This window comes from Lissotriton vulgaris, chromosome 8 (genome assembly GCF_964263255.1).
Source record: "Lissotriton vulgaris chromosome 8, aLisVul1.2, whole genome shotgun sequence".
In the NCBI taxonomy this organism is placed as follows: Eukaryota; Metazoa; Chordata; class Amphibia; order Caudata; family Salamandridae; genus Lissotriton; species Lissotriton vulgaris.
The window spans coordinates 487,039,035-487,052,705 of NC_141696.1; the positions used below are offsets into that span (position 1 = coordinate 487,039,035).

General features: G+C 44.9%; 1 protein-coding gene across 1 annotated transcript in view; it reads right to left on the bottom strand.

Annotated features, from left to right (window-relative positions):
- Positions 1–5,554: 5,554 nt before the first annotated feature.
- The window catches only part of UXS1 (UDP-glucuronate decarboxylase 1), a 226,566-nt gene continuing 218,449 nt past the window's right edge, over positions 5,555–13,671 (bottom strand). The window contains exons 15-16 of the mRNA XM_086934303.1: positions 6,311–6,422; positions 5,555–6,208 (exon numbers count right to left, since the gene is read on the bottom strand). Coding sequence (XP_086790429.1) covers positions 6,189–6,208; positions 6,311–6,422 — 132 coding nt within the window. The 3' untranslated portion in view covers positions 5,555–6,188. The remainder of the gene's footprint in view (positions 6,209–6,310; positions 6,423–13,671) is intronic.

Consider the following 13,671-nt stretch of genomic DNA (forward strand, 5'->3'; position numbering starts at 1 on the left):
CAAGCAAAACCCACACTCCCGGTCAGGAGACAAAAATTACTAAATTAACCCATGCTTAACCCTCTGATTGTTTGGCAAAAAAGCAGTCAGCTTTAACTTCGAGGAAACGTGTAAAGATTTTATGCAGCACACAAACAGTAACTAGTCGCATGAGACCGGGTCAACATAAAAAAATATGGCCGACCCCTATACATTGCGTGTGGACTGGGATCGGTCTGGACTTACTTTCAGTATTTAGACTGGTATTTTGGCTCACCATGCCACTGGAATTAAGCTATCCTGGTTGATGTGGGGTGATACATCAAAACCGGTCCTAGGGAGATTTTTTCTGGTTCAGGGAAGACCTGGCTTGGCAGTTCGCGCTGAACTGTTCCCATGGGGAGCAGGGTCAAGACTGATTTGCTTATGACTAGGTGCAAACTGAGATGGTGTGGTGAGCAAACAAATAATGGCTTTAGGCCCAGGTCTCTGGGGAAAAGTGTTTGACATTGTTCTGCATTCTGTCCATCAATTGTTCTTTTTGCAACTTCCTAAAAGTGGCATTTTCAAAATTGCAATTTAAAATCCGACTTTACCATTAAAGAGGATTTTTAATTACAATTTCATAGACCTGAAATATGAAATGCTTAGCTCCTCCCAATCAAAAGATGGTACTCATTAAATGAGGCAACACAATATTATCCCATGGGACATGTACTTAAAACAGATGTAGGTGTTTTTCACTACCAGGACATGTAAACCTTAAAAGTACATGTCCAACTTTTAAATTACAATGCATCCTACCCTGTGGGCCTCCTTGGCCCTACCATAGAATGCATTCAGGCTGCAATGCCAGGCCAGACAAGAGACATGTTTTAAGGCGTTTATGAGGGTGGCACAACAATGCGGCAGACCCATTAGTAGCATTTGATTTAGATGCCCTGGGTATTTGGTATAACACTTTATTAGGGAATTATAAGTAAATTAAATATGTTAATTAGAAGTAGGCCAATGTTATCATTTTAGGGGAGTGCGCACAAGCACTTTAGCACTGGTCAGCAGTGGTAAAGTGCACAAGTCCTAAGGCCAATAAAAAACGAATTCCAGCAAAAATAGGAGGGGTGAAAGCAAAAGATTTGGGGGTAGCCCTGCAGAGAGTGCCAGGTTTGACAGATATGATGTGGTAAAGGCACAGTTAGGGTGTGTATGACAACTGGATGTGCCTCTACTTTCACAGCGTGACACTGGTTGAGCTCGAGCTGGGCGGGGGGGGAGGTGACCTTTCAAGCTCATCTAGTCAGTGGGATTGATACCGGCCGCATCGGTGTATGCAGCAGGTGTATTTCGTGTTACTCCTGATCATTGGGGGTCTGAGGTTGTGAGGGCTCCTTGTTCGCTGCGTGTGATCAAATATATATTTGCAGCGGGCCCATATAGCTTTAGCTGGAGATTGAATGGGCATTAGGTCCTAGTATGTGGACGACTGTTCTTGACAGAATGCTGCGTCTCTGAGCCATTCCTCTCTTTGTGGTACCCGTGTCCTAACCCACTTCATTGCAATGCGTCTCTTAGCAAGAAGGAGCATGGCAGTAAGCTTTCTGCTGTCTGTCGGGAGGTCCCTAACATGACCAAGCCGTCAGTGGAGATCGTTCCATGAGTATGCCTGTCATTTCCTCTATCACGTCAAAAATGGTGACCCAAACTGGAATAGACAAGGGGCGGAATTTATATTTATGTCAATGGCTGTTTTTAGAATGTGTATTGCATCGGCCTGGCTTGATGAACTGGCACCCTCATTTCAGCAATGGCTCGCCAGATTATTAGCCACATTTAAGTTGGAAATTGCAATCTATAAAGGGAAAGGTAGAAAGAAACGCACTGCTGGCCTGAAAATCTGGGCTCCGCTACAGGAATGGTGCGATAATCAAGGTAATAATAACAACAATAATAGGCAACTCATTCAAACCTAATTTAGATTTATTGGTGTCACTCTTATTGAAGTCTATATGTGGGATTTAACTATTTACCCAGGTAGTAAGGAACAAAGGAACTGATAATTGCTCTTGTATTTGTAGTTCAAATGACAAAGGCCTCTGTATTCTTATTTGATGATTAGTTTTATGTTGTGCTTTTATTACACATGTGTCTAGTTTGATGTAGCTTGATTTATTATTTTCAAATGCCAGCTCTGTGATTGATTTCTGGGCACAGCACACAGTTATTATACTGGGCTAAACGATGCATATTGTGGTATCCATATATTTCATATTTTTTTTTCTTTTTATATTTTCTCCTTTCCTATAGAAATCTGCCAGACTAAGGGGTGGGGGGAGGGTTAGGGGGCTCTGGTGAACTCTCTCAGTGTAAATTTATGTATTCTATGATTTTATACAAAAATCAATAAAAACCATTTAAAAAAAAAAAATGGTCACCCAGTAGTTTTGAATTTGGGGGCACTTCCAAGCAAGGTAAAGGAAAGTTGTGTTGGGGGAACTACATCGCTGACAGTGTGCCTCAGTGATCAGTCCAACTTTTTGAAGCCAGTCTGACGTCCTGTAGAGTAATTTAAAGTGTAAAAGACGTAGTCTGTAATTCGGGGAGAGTGCGCGCACTTGCACGCAGCAGAAGGTCCATTGTTCCTGTGTGATTGAGATGCTCCAGATGCTTGCGCTCAGTCTTAGGCTCTTTTTTCTTCTAAAAAAGACATTCTTTATTGTTTTCATCCGAAATAACAAAAGCAGAAATATTAACAATAGCCATCATCAACAATGTCGCAGAGAAGGGCAGCCGATAAAACAGACAAATCTAAACTGCAGCATTATATCCAGATTAATCTCATTCATGAACACAGGATGAAGAACCACGTCAGCACTTGATCATTCAACATGGAGGAGCCACCCCAGAGAAATAATTAGACACCATCCGTGGTGGCAGAATCCTGGTCATCTGTTGAGTAGTGAGTTCAAGAGTCCCCAGGGTCCATGTAGACTGCCAGAACGTCTTCCCACACAAAAGACCGCCCCCACATTATCATCGCATCTGCACAGCTTCAGTCGCACCTCCTCTGCCACTGCCCACTCACACATCCGTCGTCCAACACTCCACTCGAACCCACCTGACTCATCTAAGGGAATTGCCCCCTTCGTTTAGCCAGCAGCAGCAACACGTGTAAGAACTGAATCATCATCTTCTGGCCTTTCTGCCTATGGACATCACATAATAGGCAAAGTGCAGGGTCCGCAGCATTGGGAATCCGTACCATAGCCCTCACTCAAGCCACCATGCTCATCCAGAACGTTCGTACTGCAGGGCATGTCCACGTAAATGTAAACAAAAGAGGCTACAGAGGCCTGACATCTAGGACAACCAACCAACTTACTTGGACCCATTTTATGTAGGAGCACCGGTGTAGAAAATGAGTACGCCTAAATCTGGCTTTGCTCGATATGGACTTTACCAACACACACATTCTCACCCACTGAGCATCCTTCATATGTATCCCCAGGCGGCTATCCCATGCCGCATGGACAGGGAATGGAGTGCGAGACTGCTCTACTGCCATGGCTTTGTGTATGAGAGAGACTAAGTGGCGGCCCCCCTCCATATTCGAACAAGTTCCAAAAAGTGAGTGACGCCCACTGAGCTGCAGAGGAGGGCCATATATCCCTGACTGTAGCTGCAATACTAGGATGCTGCAGGCATTGTCCTGGCCCTAAGCAAAAACTGTCCCTTGCCGCTTCAAATGTAATAAATTCATTGGGGGAACAAGTCCCCACAGGGTCTTACAACCACCCTCCCACCAGGCAGAGGCATCCACAGATTCCACCAGCAAACAGAGCGCTGTCAGGTCCCGAAACACGAAATTCCTAGAAAAAGGAGGCATCTGCAAGACCACCATGATGGTCCATTCAGACAAGGGTGCTGGATGTCCAATAAGGTATGGGACCAGCGTGGCATGCTTGGTCTTAGACTTGTCCGAGAACTTTCAGTGGGAGGTGCAGCGGTCATTGCAATGGCCCCAGGACAGGGCCTGCAACTTACAGCAAGACTGGAGGTGATGTCTTCATGTGTTCAGCAACTTAGAACATTGCCTCCATGTCTCGAATTGCCTTCAGGTGTATCGGGCCCATTTTTCACATAATTGGAGTTCTGGTCAGAGGCCAGGCACCAAAGGCAGACCTCATGCTGGTCTGTGACAGACATTTGCTTTCTGCAGTCGCGGCATGGCTTTAATCCCATAGTTTTCAGTGGGGACATTGTTCCCTAGCACACTGTGGGCGTTTGGAGTCACTGGAAAACCAACAAAGCCAAGAGTGGAGCTTTGGATCAGCATCTGAAGGTGCAGAAAGAATGGAATGAACATCGGCATGCAGGGGTGGTGCCTACATATCGGAGTGTAGAAGCATTTATACAAACATTTCACGATCCAAACTGGCGTCTGGGGGATATTCTAAGGTGAGGTAACTGTGGTTAGAAGTATTCATCAGAAATATTAAGCCGGTGACTATCCTCATGATTTGCAAATACTAGGTGAGTTGTTGCTTTAGATCCAATGGCAGAAGCTTGTTGAAAAACACAGAAATGATCTACTACTGCTAGGTTTCCAAGTAGATAAAGCCTGAATCATCTGGAGGCTCACAGATATCATCACGTTTTCAACTTCATTCATCATGCTCTTTAAGTTGGCTGCACCTAATTTTATCTATTTTTATCTATTTTGTGCAGCAAAAACCAACAGTGGAGAAGGTGGAAACATTCAAGTCAAAATCACAAGGAGAAAAGTGTGAAAAGTAAAGACTGACCCGAGTTGAAGATAACAAGCAAAACCATGGGGGCTGGAGTGAACAGTGGAATATACAAGGACACAAACAAATTGGCTTGGGGAGCATGGATAATAAGGAGTGAGTAGAGAGGTAAAAGTAAGTCAGTAAGGCTTTGGACTGAGCAGAAAAAGTGACACTGTAGGGTCGGAGGAGAGAATGGAAATGGAGAATGGAAAATTAAAAAGGGGCATGTAATAACAAAATGGAGGGTGGGAAAAGGAAAGGGAAAAGGAAAAGAAAAAGGAGGGCAAGAGTGGGTATGGACCAGCATACGTGGGAGAAAATAATAGATACAGGTAAATGGGAAAAGCTAGGAAGGTTCAGAAGAGTGGACAAAACGCAGGGAGGAGTCACAGCACATAGGAAATGAGAGTAGGTCCACAGGAAGTGTGGCAGGAGGAAGTAAGGGGATACAGCAGCCACAGTGAAGCCAGAGCAAAGCCACCACCAAAACTCCACCCCCGCCACATTCTTCAATAGTCCTGCTAGTAACCAGATTCCACAATCAGTGTCAAAGCAAATTGAATCAGTTCTTCCTCCCACTCTCTCAAAGACATAAGACTATGTTACAATAAACGTAGTGATCCATCAAACACACCCACATTTCGACCTTGAAAGGAGGAGCAGCTGAGACAACAGAATATGTGTTCCAGTGAGATTCCAGTCATCGAAGTTAAAAACATGCACATAAAGCAGACACAATTTGCCTTTAGTCCTTTAGCATTAAAACCAACGTGGCACAGTACAAGAAATAGGTTTTGGTTTCCATATTTTATTAAAATAGCATATTCAAACACAAGTAAACAATACAATAAACTTTTATTTCCCAGAGAACACACAACACAGTAGTGATTTCAAATATCCCACCCCATGATAACTGAATGTAAAAAGTAATGGTGACATTCTAGAACGCGTGGCCTTCTCTAGACCTTCACATGTTCCTGATTCACATAAAGACATCAAGCTCTGCAACTGAACTCCTTTCACTCCTTATCACGCTACACTAGGAAATGCCAGTGTCTCACTGTCCCGACAGTGCTGCAATGGCAGCTTTCTTGTAGTATGCATAGAATAACGTCTCACATTTAAAGTACCCATTTTTATTTCATAAATAAACTGGTAGTTTTCCACTCCACGTATCTATCATCTTTAGCTTCAAAAAGAAACCAGTAAATAAAACTGTCCACAGACAGTCACAAAATAATGACATCACAGCAAGATTTAAAAAAAACAGACTGGGAGAGACTTGGGATGATGAGTCTAATCTAATCTAATGTACATAAAAAGACAAGGTTTAAAAAGTGCAAGGCAAGGTTTGCAGTTTTGTTTTTTTAGGCACATCCATTTCTTTAATGCAAGCTTCAGGATGAAATTCCAGTTTCTTCTTCATGACACCTGATCGAAGTCTTTTGTTTAAGAGGAAAAGAAAAGGAAAAGTTACATCCTGCAAAACGTCAAACAGGCATCCTGTCCTGTAATATGGAGTTTTCAGTTCTGTCTTGTTCTACCTTTTTTTATTCTTGCAGGCTTCGGCTTTGGGATGTATTGATTGTTTGCCTGAAATTCAAGTTCTTTTCCAAAGTAGTGGATGGTTTTATTCAAGCCTTCCTCTAAAGGAACCTGTTAAAATGAAAAAAAAATGATATGCATAGAATAAAGAAATATCAAAGTTGAATAGGAATATGCTACTTACCAGTATGCATCTGTTCTTGGCATGTAGGGCTGCTGACATTCATATCTTGTGCATAGATCGCTGTCTAGTGTTGGGTCCGGATGATTGCACTTGCTGTCTTGGAAGAATCTTCGAAGTATCACGAGATAGGTGACTCCTCCCCTGGACTACAGTGCGCATGGGCATCTTCGCCATCCTCAGATTGTTTTTCGCCATTGTGGCAAAGATGGAGATAGTAAAGTAAGAGATGGCCATGCCAGAGATAATGCTGCAGCTGCTACAGGCACCGGGGAGGAGGGCGGGCGATATGAATGTCAGCAGCCCTACATGCCAAGAACAGATGCATACTGGTAAGTAGCATATTCCGTTCGAGGCATGTGGGCTGCTGAATTCATATCTTGTGCATAGACTGTATAGCAGTATCTCCTCTAGCGGTGGCTACCTGTGCCAGCTGCAGCAGTTTGAAAAAGAGTTTTGAGGACAGCCTGGCCTACAGCAGCTTGCTGTTTTGTTTGCACATCTACACAGTAGTGTTTGTGAAAGTATGTATGGTGGTCCATGTGGCTGCCATACAGATATCTTCAAGAGGAATATTTCCTAGGAAAGCCATGGATGCCCTCATTTTCCTTGTGGAGTGTGCTCTTGGGGGGACGGTTAAAGTGTGTTTTGCCTTTTGACAGCATATTTGAATGCTTTTAACTATTCATCTGGCTATTCCTGATTTTAAAATTGGATTCCCTTTGTGTTGTGGTGCAAAGGCAACAAATAGTTGTTTTGTTTTCCTAAAGGATTTAGTTTGGTCTACATAATAAAGTAGAGCTCTCTTTACGTCTAGTGTGTGCAGGGCTCTCTCAGCTACTGACTGTGGATTTTGAAAGAACACTGGCAGTTCTATTGATTGGTTGATCTGGAAATTGGATACAACCTTAGGCATGAATTTAGGGTTTGTTCTAAGAACCACCCTGTTGGCATGTACCTGCATGAAAGGTTCTTTAATTGTCAGCACTTGTAATTCGCTCACTCTTCTGAGTGAGGTGATGACCACCAAGAATGCAACTTTCCAAGTTAAGAATTGTAGTTCGCATGAATTTAAAGGTTCGAAAGGAGGGCCCATGAGTCTGGTAAGTACTATATTGAGATTCCAGACTGGGGAAGGGGGGTGCGTAGGAGGAATCACCCTTTTCAAACCCTCTATAAAGGCTTTGATTGCTGGTATTTTAAACAGTGAAAAATGTTGCCTGTTTTGAAGGTATGCTGCTATAGCAGCGAGGTGTAGTTGTATTGAAGAGTATGCTAAGTTACATCTTTGTAGATGCAGCAGGTAACATATGTTTTGTATTAAGCATCTAAGGGGTTGATTTGGTTATTGTTGCAGTTAATAATAAATCTTCCATTTAGCTGCATAGCACGCTCGTGTGGTTGGTCTTCTTGCCTCCCTAATGATGTTCATGCAATCTGGGGGCAAGTTAAGGTATCCCGACTCTAAGATCTTAGGAGCCAGATCGCTAGGTTCATTTGATTGGGATCTGGGTGTCTGATTTCTCCATGGTTCTGAGTTAGAAGATGAGGTGCAAGGCGCAGTCTTTGACGGGGAACTACTGAGAGTTCCAGGAACGTTGTGTACCACGGTTGTCTTGCCCATGTGGGAGCGACTAGGATTAGTGTGAGGGAATGTTGCCGCAGTTTGCGTGCCACCAGCGGGATTAGTGGTGCTGGGGGAAAAGCGTACGCAAATCTGCCTGACCAGTTCATCCATATCGCATTGCCCTGTGACAATGGATGTGGGAACCTGGCAGCAAAGTATTGGCATTTCGAGTTTTTTTTTGTGGCGAACAGATCCCCACTCCTCGAAGAATGGCTGGAGAACCTGGGGGTGAATTTCCCATTCATGTAGTTGTTGGTTGTGCCTGCTGAGCAGGTCGGAAACCTGATTGTCCTTCCCTGGAAGGTGTTCTGCTAGGAGAAAAAGGTTTTTTGGAATCGCCCACTTCCATATGCTTTGTGCCACATGGGACAGCTGTGGAGAGTGCGTTCCTCCCTGTTTCTGGATATAGTACATCGCAGTCATGTTGTCCGTCCGGATCAACACTGTCTTGCTGTACAAGTATTTCCGAAATGCTTTTAGGGCTAGGTATATTGCTATCAATTCCAATTGGTTGATATGCATCTTTTTCTGTTTGTTTGTCCAGAGTACTTGTACTGTGTATTGAAGGAGATGAGCTCCCCAGCCTGTCAGTGATGCGTCCGCTGTTAGTACTAGTTGTTGAACCGGCTCTTGGAACAGTCGCCCCTTGGAAAGGTTTTGTGGATTCCACCACTGCAGAGAGTTGTGAGTGCGACTGTCTACCAACACTAGGTCTTTTAGTTGTCCTTGAGCCTGGTTCCATTGCCGTGCTAGGCATTCCTGTAATGGGCGCATTTGAAGTCTGGCATGGGGGACAATGAATATGCAGGAGGCCGTCATGCCTATGAGCTGCATGAAGACTTGAGCTGGCAAAGAGTGTTTTGGCAGGAATTTGCGAATGAGTGTCTGCATACTGGCTATCCTCGCTGAGTTTGGATATGCCTTTGCCACTGAGGTGTTTATGGTGGCTCCCAGGTACTGCTGTGTGTGGGACGGTTGCAGATGTGATTTTGTGTAGGTGATTGAAAAGCCTAAGCTGTGTAGCAACTGGATTGTCAGAGACGTGTGTGCTGCACATTGTTGGTACGATTTTGCTTGTATTGGCCAATCGTCCAGGTAAGGGTACACATGGACGTGCTGCCTCCTGAGATGTGCTGCCACTGTAGCTAAGCATTTTTTAAACACTATTGGAGCCGTGGTAACCCCGAAGGGCAAAACCTTGAATTGGTAGTGTTGACCTTCTATTGTGAACCTGAGGTATATCTGTGGGCTGGATAGATGGGTATGTGGAAATACGCATCTTTGAGGTCCAGTGTTGCTAGGAAATCTCCTTGTTGTAGCAACGAGAGCACTTGTTGTAGTGTTATCATATGAAAGTGCTCCAACAGTATGTATTGATTTAGGGGTCTGAGGTCCAATATTGGTCTGAGAGAGCCGTCCTTCTTGGGAATAAGGAAATATAGGGAGTACACTCCTGTCCCTTGCTGTTGGAAAGGGACTTGCTCTATGGCCCCCTTTTCTAGCATGCAGTTCACCTCTTGTTGTAGCAGGGTGATATGTTCTCTGGACATTGGACGATGTCTGGGTGGTATGTTTGGTGGTGTAGTAGTCAGTTCTAGGCAGTAGCCAGACTGGATAATTTCTCTCACCCACCTGTCTGTGGTTATTGCGTTCCAGACAGGTAGGAACTGCTGGGAGTCTGCCTCCGATCGGTGTTAAGTGGTCTGGAGGTAGCATGATGGAGTCACTGTTTTGAGGCAGTGGAGACTCTAGTGTTATTGCCTCCACGTCCTCTCCCCTTGTTATTGTTACCTCTGTAACCTCCTCTGGTTGTGTTCTTGTTAAAGGAACCTTGTGTGTTACTTTTGTATGAGGCCGTGGTTTGTGAGGTATTTTCTTGTGTAGTCGCTCTGTCTGAGGAGCGACGAAAGGAGCCTCTATGTTGCTGAAATTGCAATGCCTTCATTGATTTCGCCATCTCGGTGTCCTTTTTCATTTTATCCAGAATGGTGTCGACAGCAGGGCCAAATAGAAAATCCCGATTAACAGGCTGGTTAAGAATGGTGGACTGCACCTCATTTTTAAAACCAGAAATACGCAGCCATGCATGTCTGTGGAGTAGAACGCTAGTGTTAATTGACCTAGCTGCAGTGTCTGCTGCGCCAAGCGCGCATTTGATGGAGGCGTTTGTTATGGATTTTCCCTCCTGTATGAGATCTTGGGCTTGTGCTTTGAAAGGCTCAGGTAGGTGTTGCATTAGGGTTTCTAGCTGGTCGTAATGCGCCCTGTCGTAACGAGCCAGTAGGGCTTGTGTATTAGCGATCTTCCACGAGTTGGAGGCTTGTGATGCTAACCTTTTCCCTGATGCCTCTAGTATTTTTGACTCTTTGTCGGGGGAGGTGCTTCCCCAGTGTTTTGGGAGTTGGCTTTTACGTGCTTTGGCCACTACCAGGGAATCAAGTGGTAACTGCCCTCTGATGTAAGTAGGGTCTGTAGGAGCTGCCCTATACTTTTTTTTCTATTCTGGAGTTGATTACTCGTGCCCCGGCTGTATCCTTAAATATGTCAGGTGCATGTTTCAGAACTCCCTTTAACTTGGGAAGTGTTTTGACACATTTTTCTGATGAAGGGAAGGTGTCAAACAAGAAGTCTTCCTCAACAGGGTCGTTATGCATATCTACGTTGTGGAACTGTGCAGCCCTGTCTAGGAGTTGATTAAAAACTATGGTGTCATCAGTAGGTGACGGTTTAGTAGGATAAGAGGATATATCGGGGATGGGATGGGTGTTGTAAGGGTCAGTTGGCTCTTCCCATGGTTCCTCTTGTGGTTCAGGATCCTGTGGGAAGTCATATTAAGGCTGTGGCGCATCCCCTGTGTTACCTTCATTGTTCCCGTGTTGAGAAGGAGAATAAGGAGAGTAGGGATTAAAAGGAGTAGTAGGCATGATAGGTTGAAAAGGAATGAAGGGTCTAGAGGAAGAAGCCCCTAAGTCCTTTTTCTTCAATGGAATAGGGGACTGAGGTTCAAAGTCCAAAGGCATCTTTTTCCTATGCAGGATGGTAACTTTACCAGTCTCAGGATTGATGTATATTTTTGCTTGGTCGTCAGAGGGATCTGGGTGCAAGAGTTCTTCCTCTACAGTCCTGGGTTGAGTGTTCGACTTTGGTTTTTCGACGACTTTTGGCTTACTAGCCGATTTTTTCGGGTCGACTGACTTTCGGTTCGACACGTTTTTTTGTGCTCCGTAGGCTTCTTTGGAGGAGAGTCCTTTTCCGGGGTCGATGTTCTTTTTCGTGTCGACTTGTGACTTCTGCTTTTTTGGATGAGTGTCCTTTCCCGAGTCGATTGTATTCTTTGGATCGACTGGTATTTTCAGAGCCGGTGTCTCCGGGTCGATAGGTTTTTCTGGCCTCGACACGGGTTTAGGTACGGCGCCTTTTGCCCGGTTGACGGATTTTGGTGCTGAAGGCTTGTTTGGGTCGGTGACCTTTTTTGGTTCGGTGCCCTTTGGTTGTGTGCCCTTGTTCGGTAACCCTTCTTGGCTCGACAAGTTTGGGCTGTGGTGCCTTCTTGGGGTCAACAGTCTTTTTCGGCTCGACGCTCTTTGGCTGTGCGGCCGTTTTCGGATCGACGACCTTCTTTGGCTCTGGAAAACTTAATTGGGACGATGTTACTGGGCCCTGGTGTTTCGGAAGGTTTCGGTTTCGGAGCCGAGGCCGATGGCGGGGCAAGCAAAACTTTTTTCTGATCTTGGCTAAGGCCCTTTGGCGATGCCTTGACCGGAGCCGTTGGTAACGGGGTAGATGTTGTCAGGGGCAGGGTACTCAGTTTGCCCCGGTGGGATGTCGTCATCGGAGTCCGAGTAGTCCTCGACGGTGACTATCTTTAAGATCCGAGTCTGGAGCTTCTTGTAGATCCTGGTCATCATCGAAGATGTTGTCGGGGTCCGGTGCTTGTCACTGCATTTCTTGCCTGGTGGCACATTGGTTTCGAATAGTTTTCTTCGATCGAAACTGTGCGCAGGCTGGACAGCTTTCCTCCATATGGTCTGAGGAAAGGCACTTATTGCATACTGAGTACTTATTAGTATGTGGGAACTTAGATTGGCATTGTGGGCACCTTTTAAACAGGCTTCTTTCCATTGACGATCGGCTCACGTGGCGTTGAAAAGGCCCAACGGCCCGTGTCGACGACCGCTTCGAGATGGAAGGCTGGATCGAGTAGAGCGGTACCGAGCGAGAACAATACAGTCGAATCGAAGGCCTTTTGTCCTTTAGAAAAGTTTTGTTTTTGCTTCCAAAGTTGGAGTATAGGAGTTTGTATCCGAACCCAATGGCGGAAAAAAACAATCTGAGGATAGAGAAGATGCCCGTGCGCACTGTAGTCCAGGGGAGGAGTCACCTATCTTGTGATACTTAGAAGACTCTTCCAAGACAACAAGTGCAATCATCCAGACACAACACTAGGCGGCGATCTATGCACAAGATATGAATTCAGCAGCCCACATGCCTCGAACACAATGTTTTATGCATAAAGGACAGTCATAGTGGTAAGGCCATAGAAAAAGTCTATCGCCTCACCTTTACCTGCAACCATCAATGCAGATGCCGTCCCCAATCGACACGTATCCTTCAACTCAGCCTGGCCCACTACTCTCAAACCGTGCTTCAGTTACCTGCAGGATCTTCACACAGCCTCACCCATCCACTTCAAAATATGTCAGTTTCTACTTATCATATTCTTCAGAAACGAAGGCCTCGCATTTCCAGCTCATGCAGATCGGGCACAACTCTACATCACACTTTCACGACTAGGTGACGTCACACTACGCACAGCCAGACCCACAACAAATCACGACCCTCAAGGTCTACCAGGATTTCAAAATAAGTATTTCAAACCAAATCAGACCAGTATCCAAGATAGACTTTTACCAACTCCTTTCGCTGTCATCAGCTCTCCCACGATCTTGGTGGTCGTTTAGAACAAATTGGACTACCCGAACACAAACTCAGAATGTGAGTTCACTGGGTACATCACTGTTAGGTACTTTGGATGTCCAATGATCCGGATGACAACTTCAAAGGCCTTCTGCGATCGAAAGAGAACTTTGTTCCGAAAAAAGGTAAGTCCAAAGTATATGTGCTATCCAAGAGCGACTCAGATTAATGACCTTGATACATATACGTCTAGCCCTATGCTCTAACTGGAACTTTGATTAAGCTTTTGGTCTAAAACTCCATTCCTAAAGCCCAACTGGCGGTTATGATATTTATTCCAGTTGGGGAGACTACCCGTATAAGTTTATTACTAGTAGCAACTTTCCAAAAGTACTTTGAAATTTTCTTTGACTAGTGTCTAACTTCTGCACAATATGGTGGCAATACCGGAGGTCACATTTGTTGATGTGAAAACTTACCTGCTGTTTTTCTGGGACTCTTCCCCAGATATCCCAAATACATCAGGATGGAGAGTGGAATCTACATCCATCCAAGCCAAAACATCTTCCAACAACACTATCAGAGTTCTCTACTGTGTTTTACAGCACTTCAGCAAGCACAGGAAAAATCCTGGC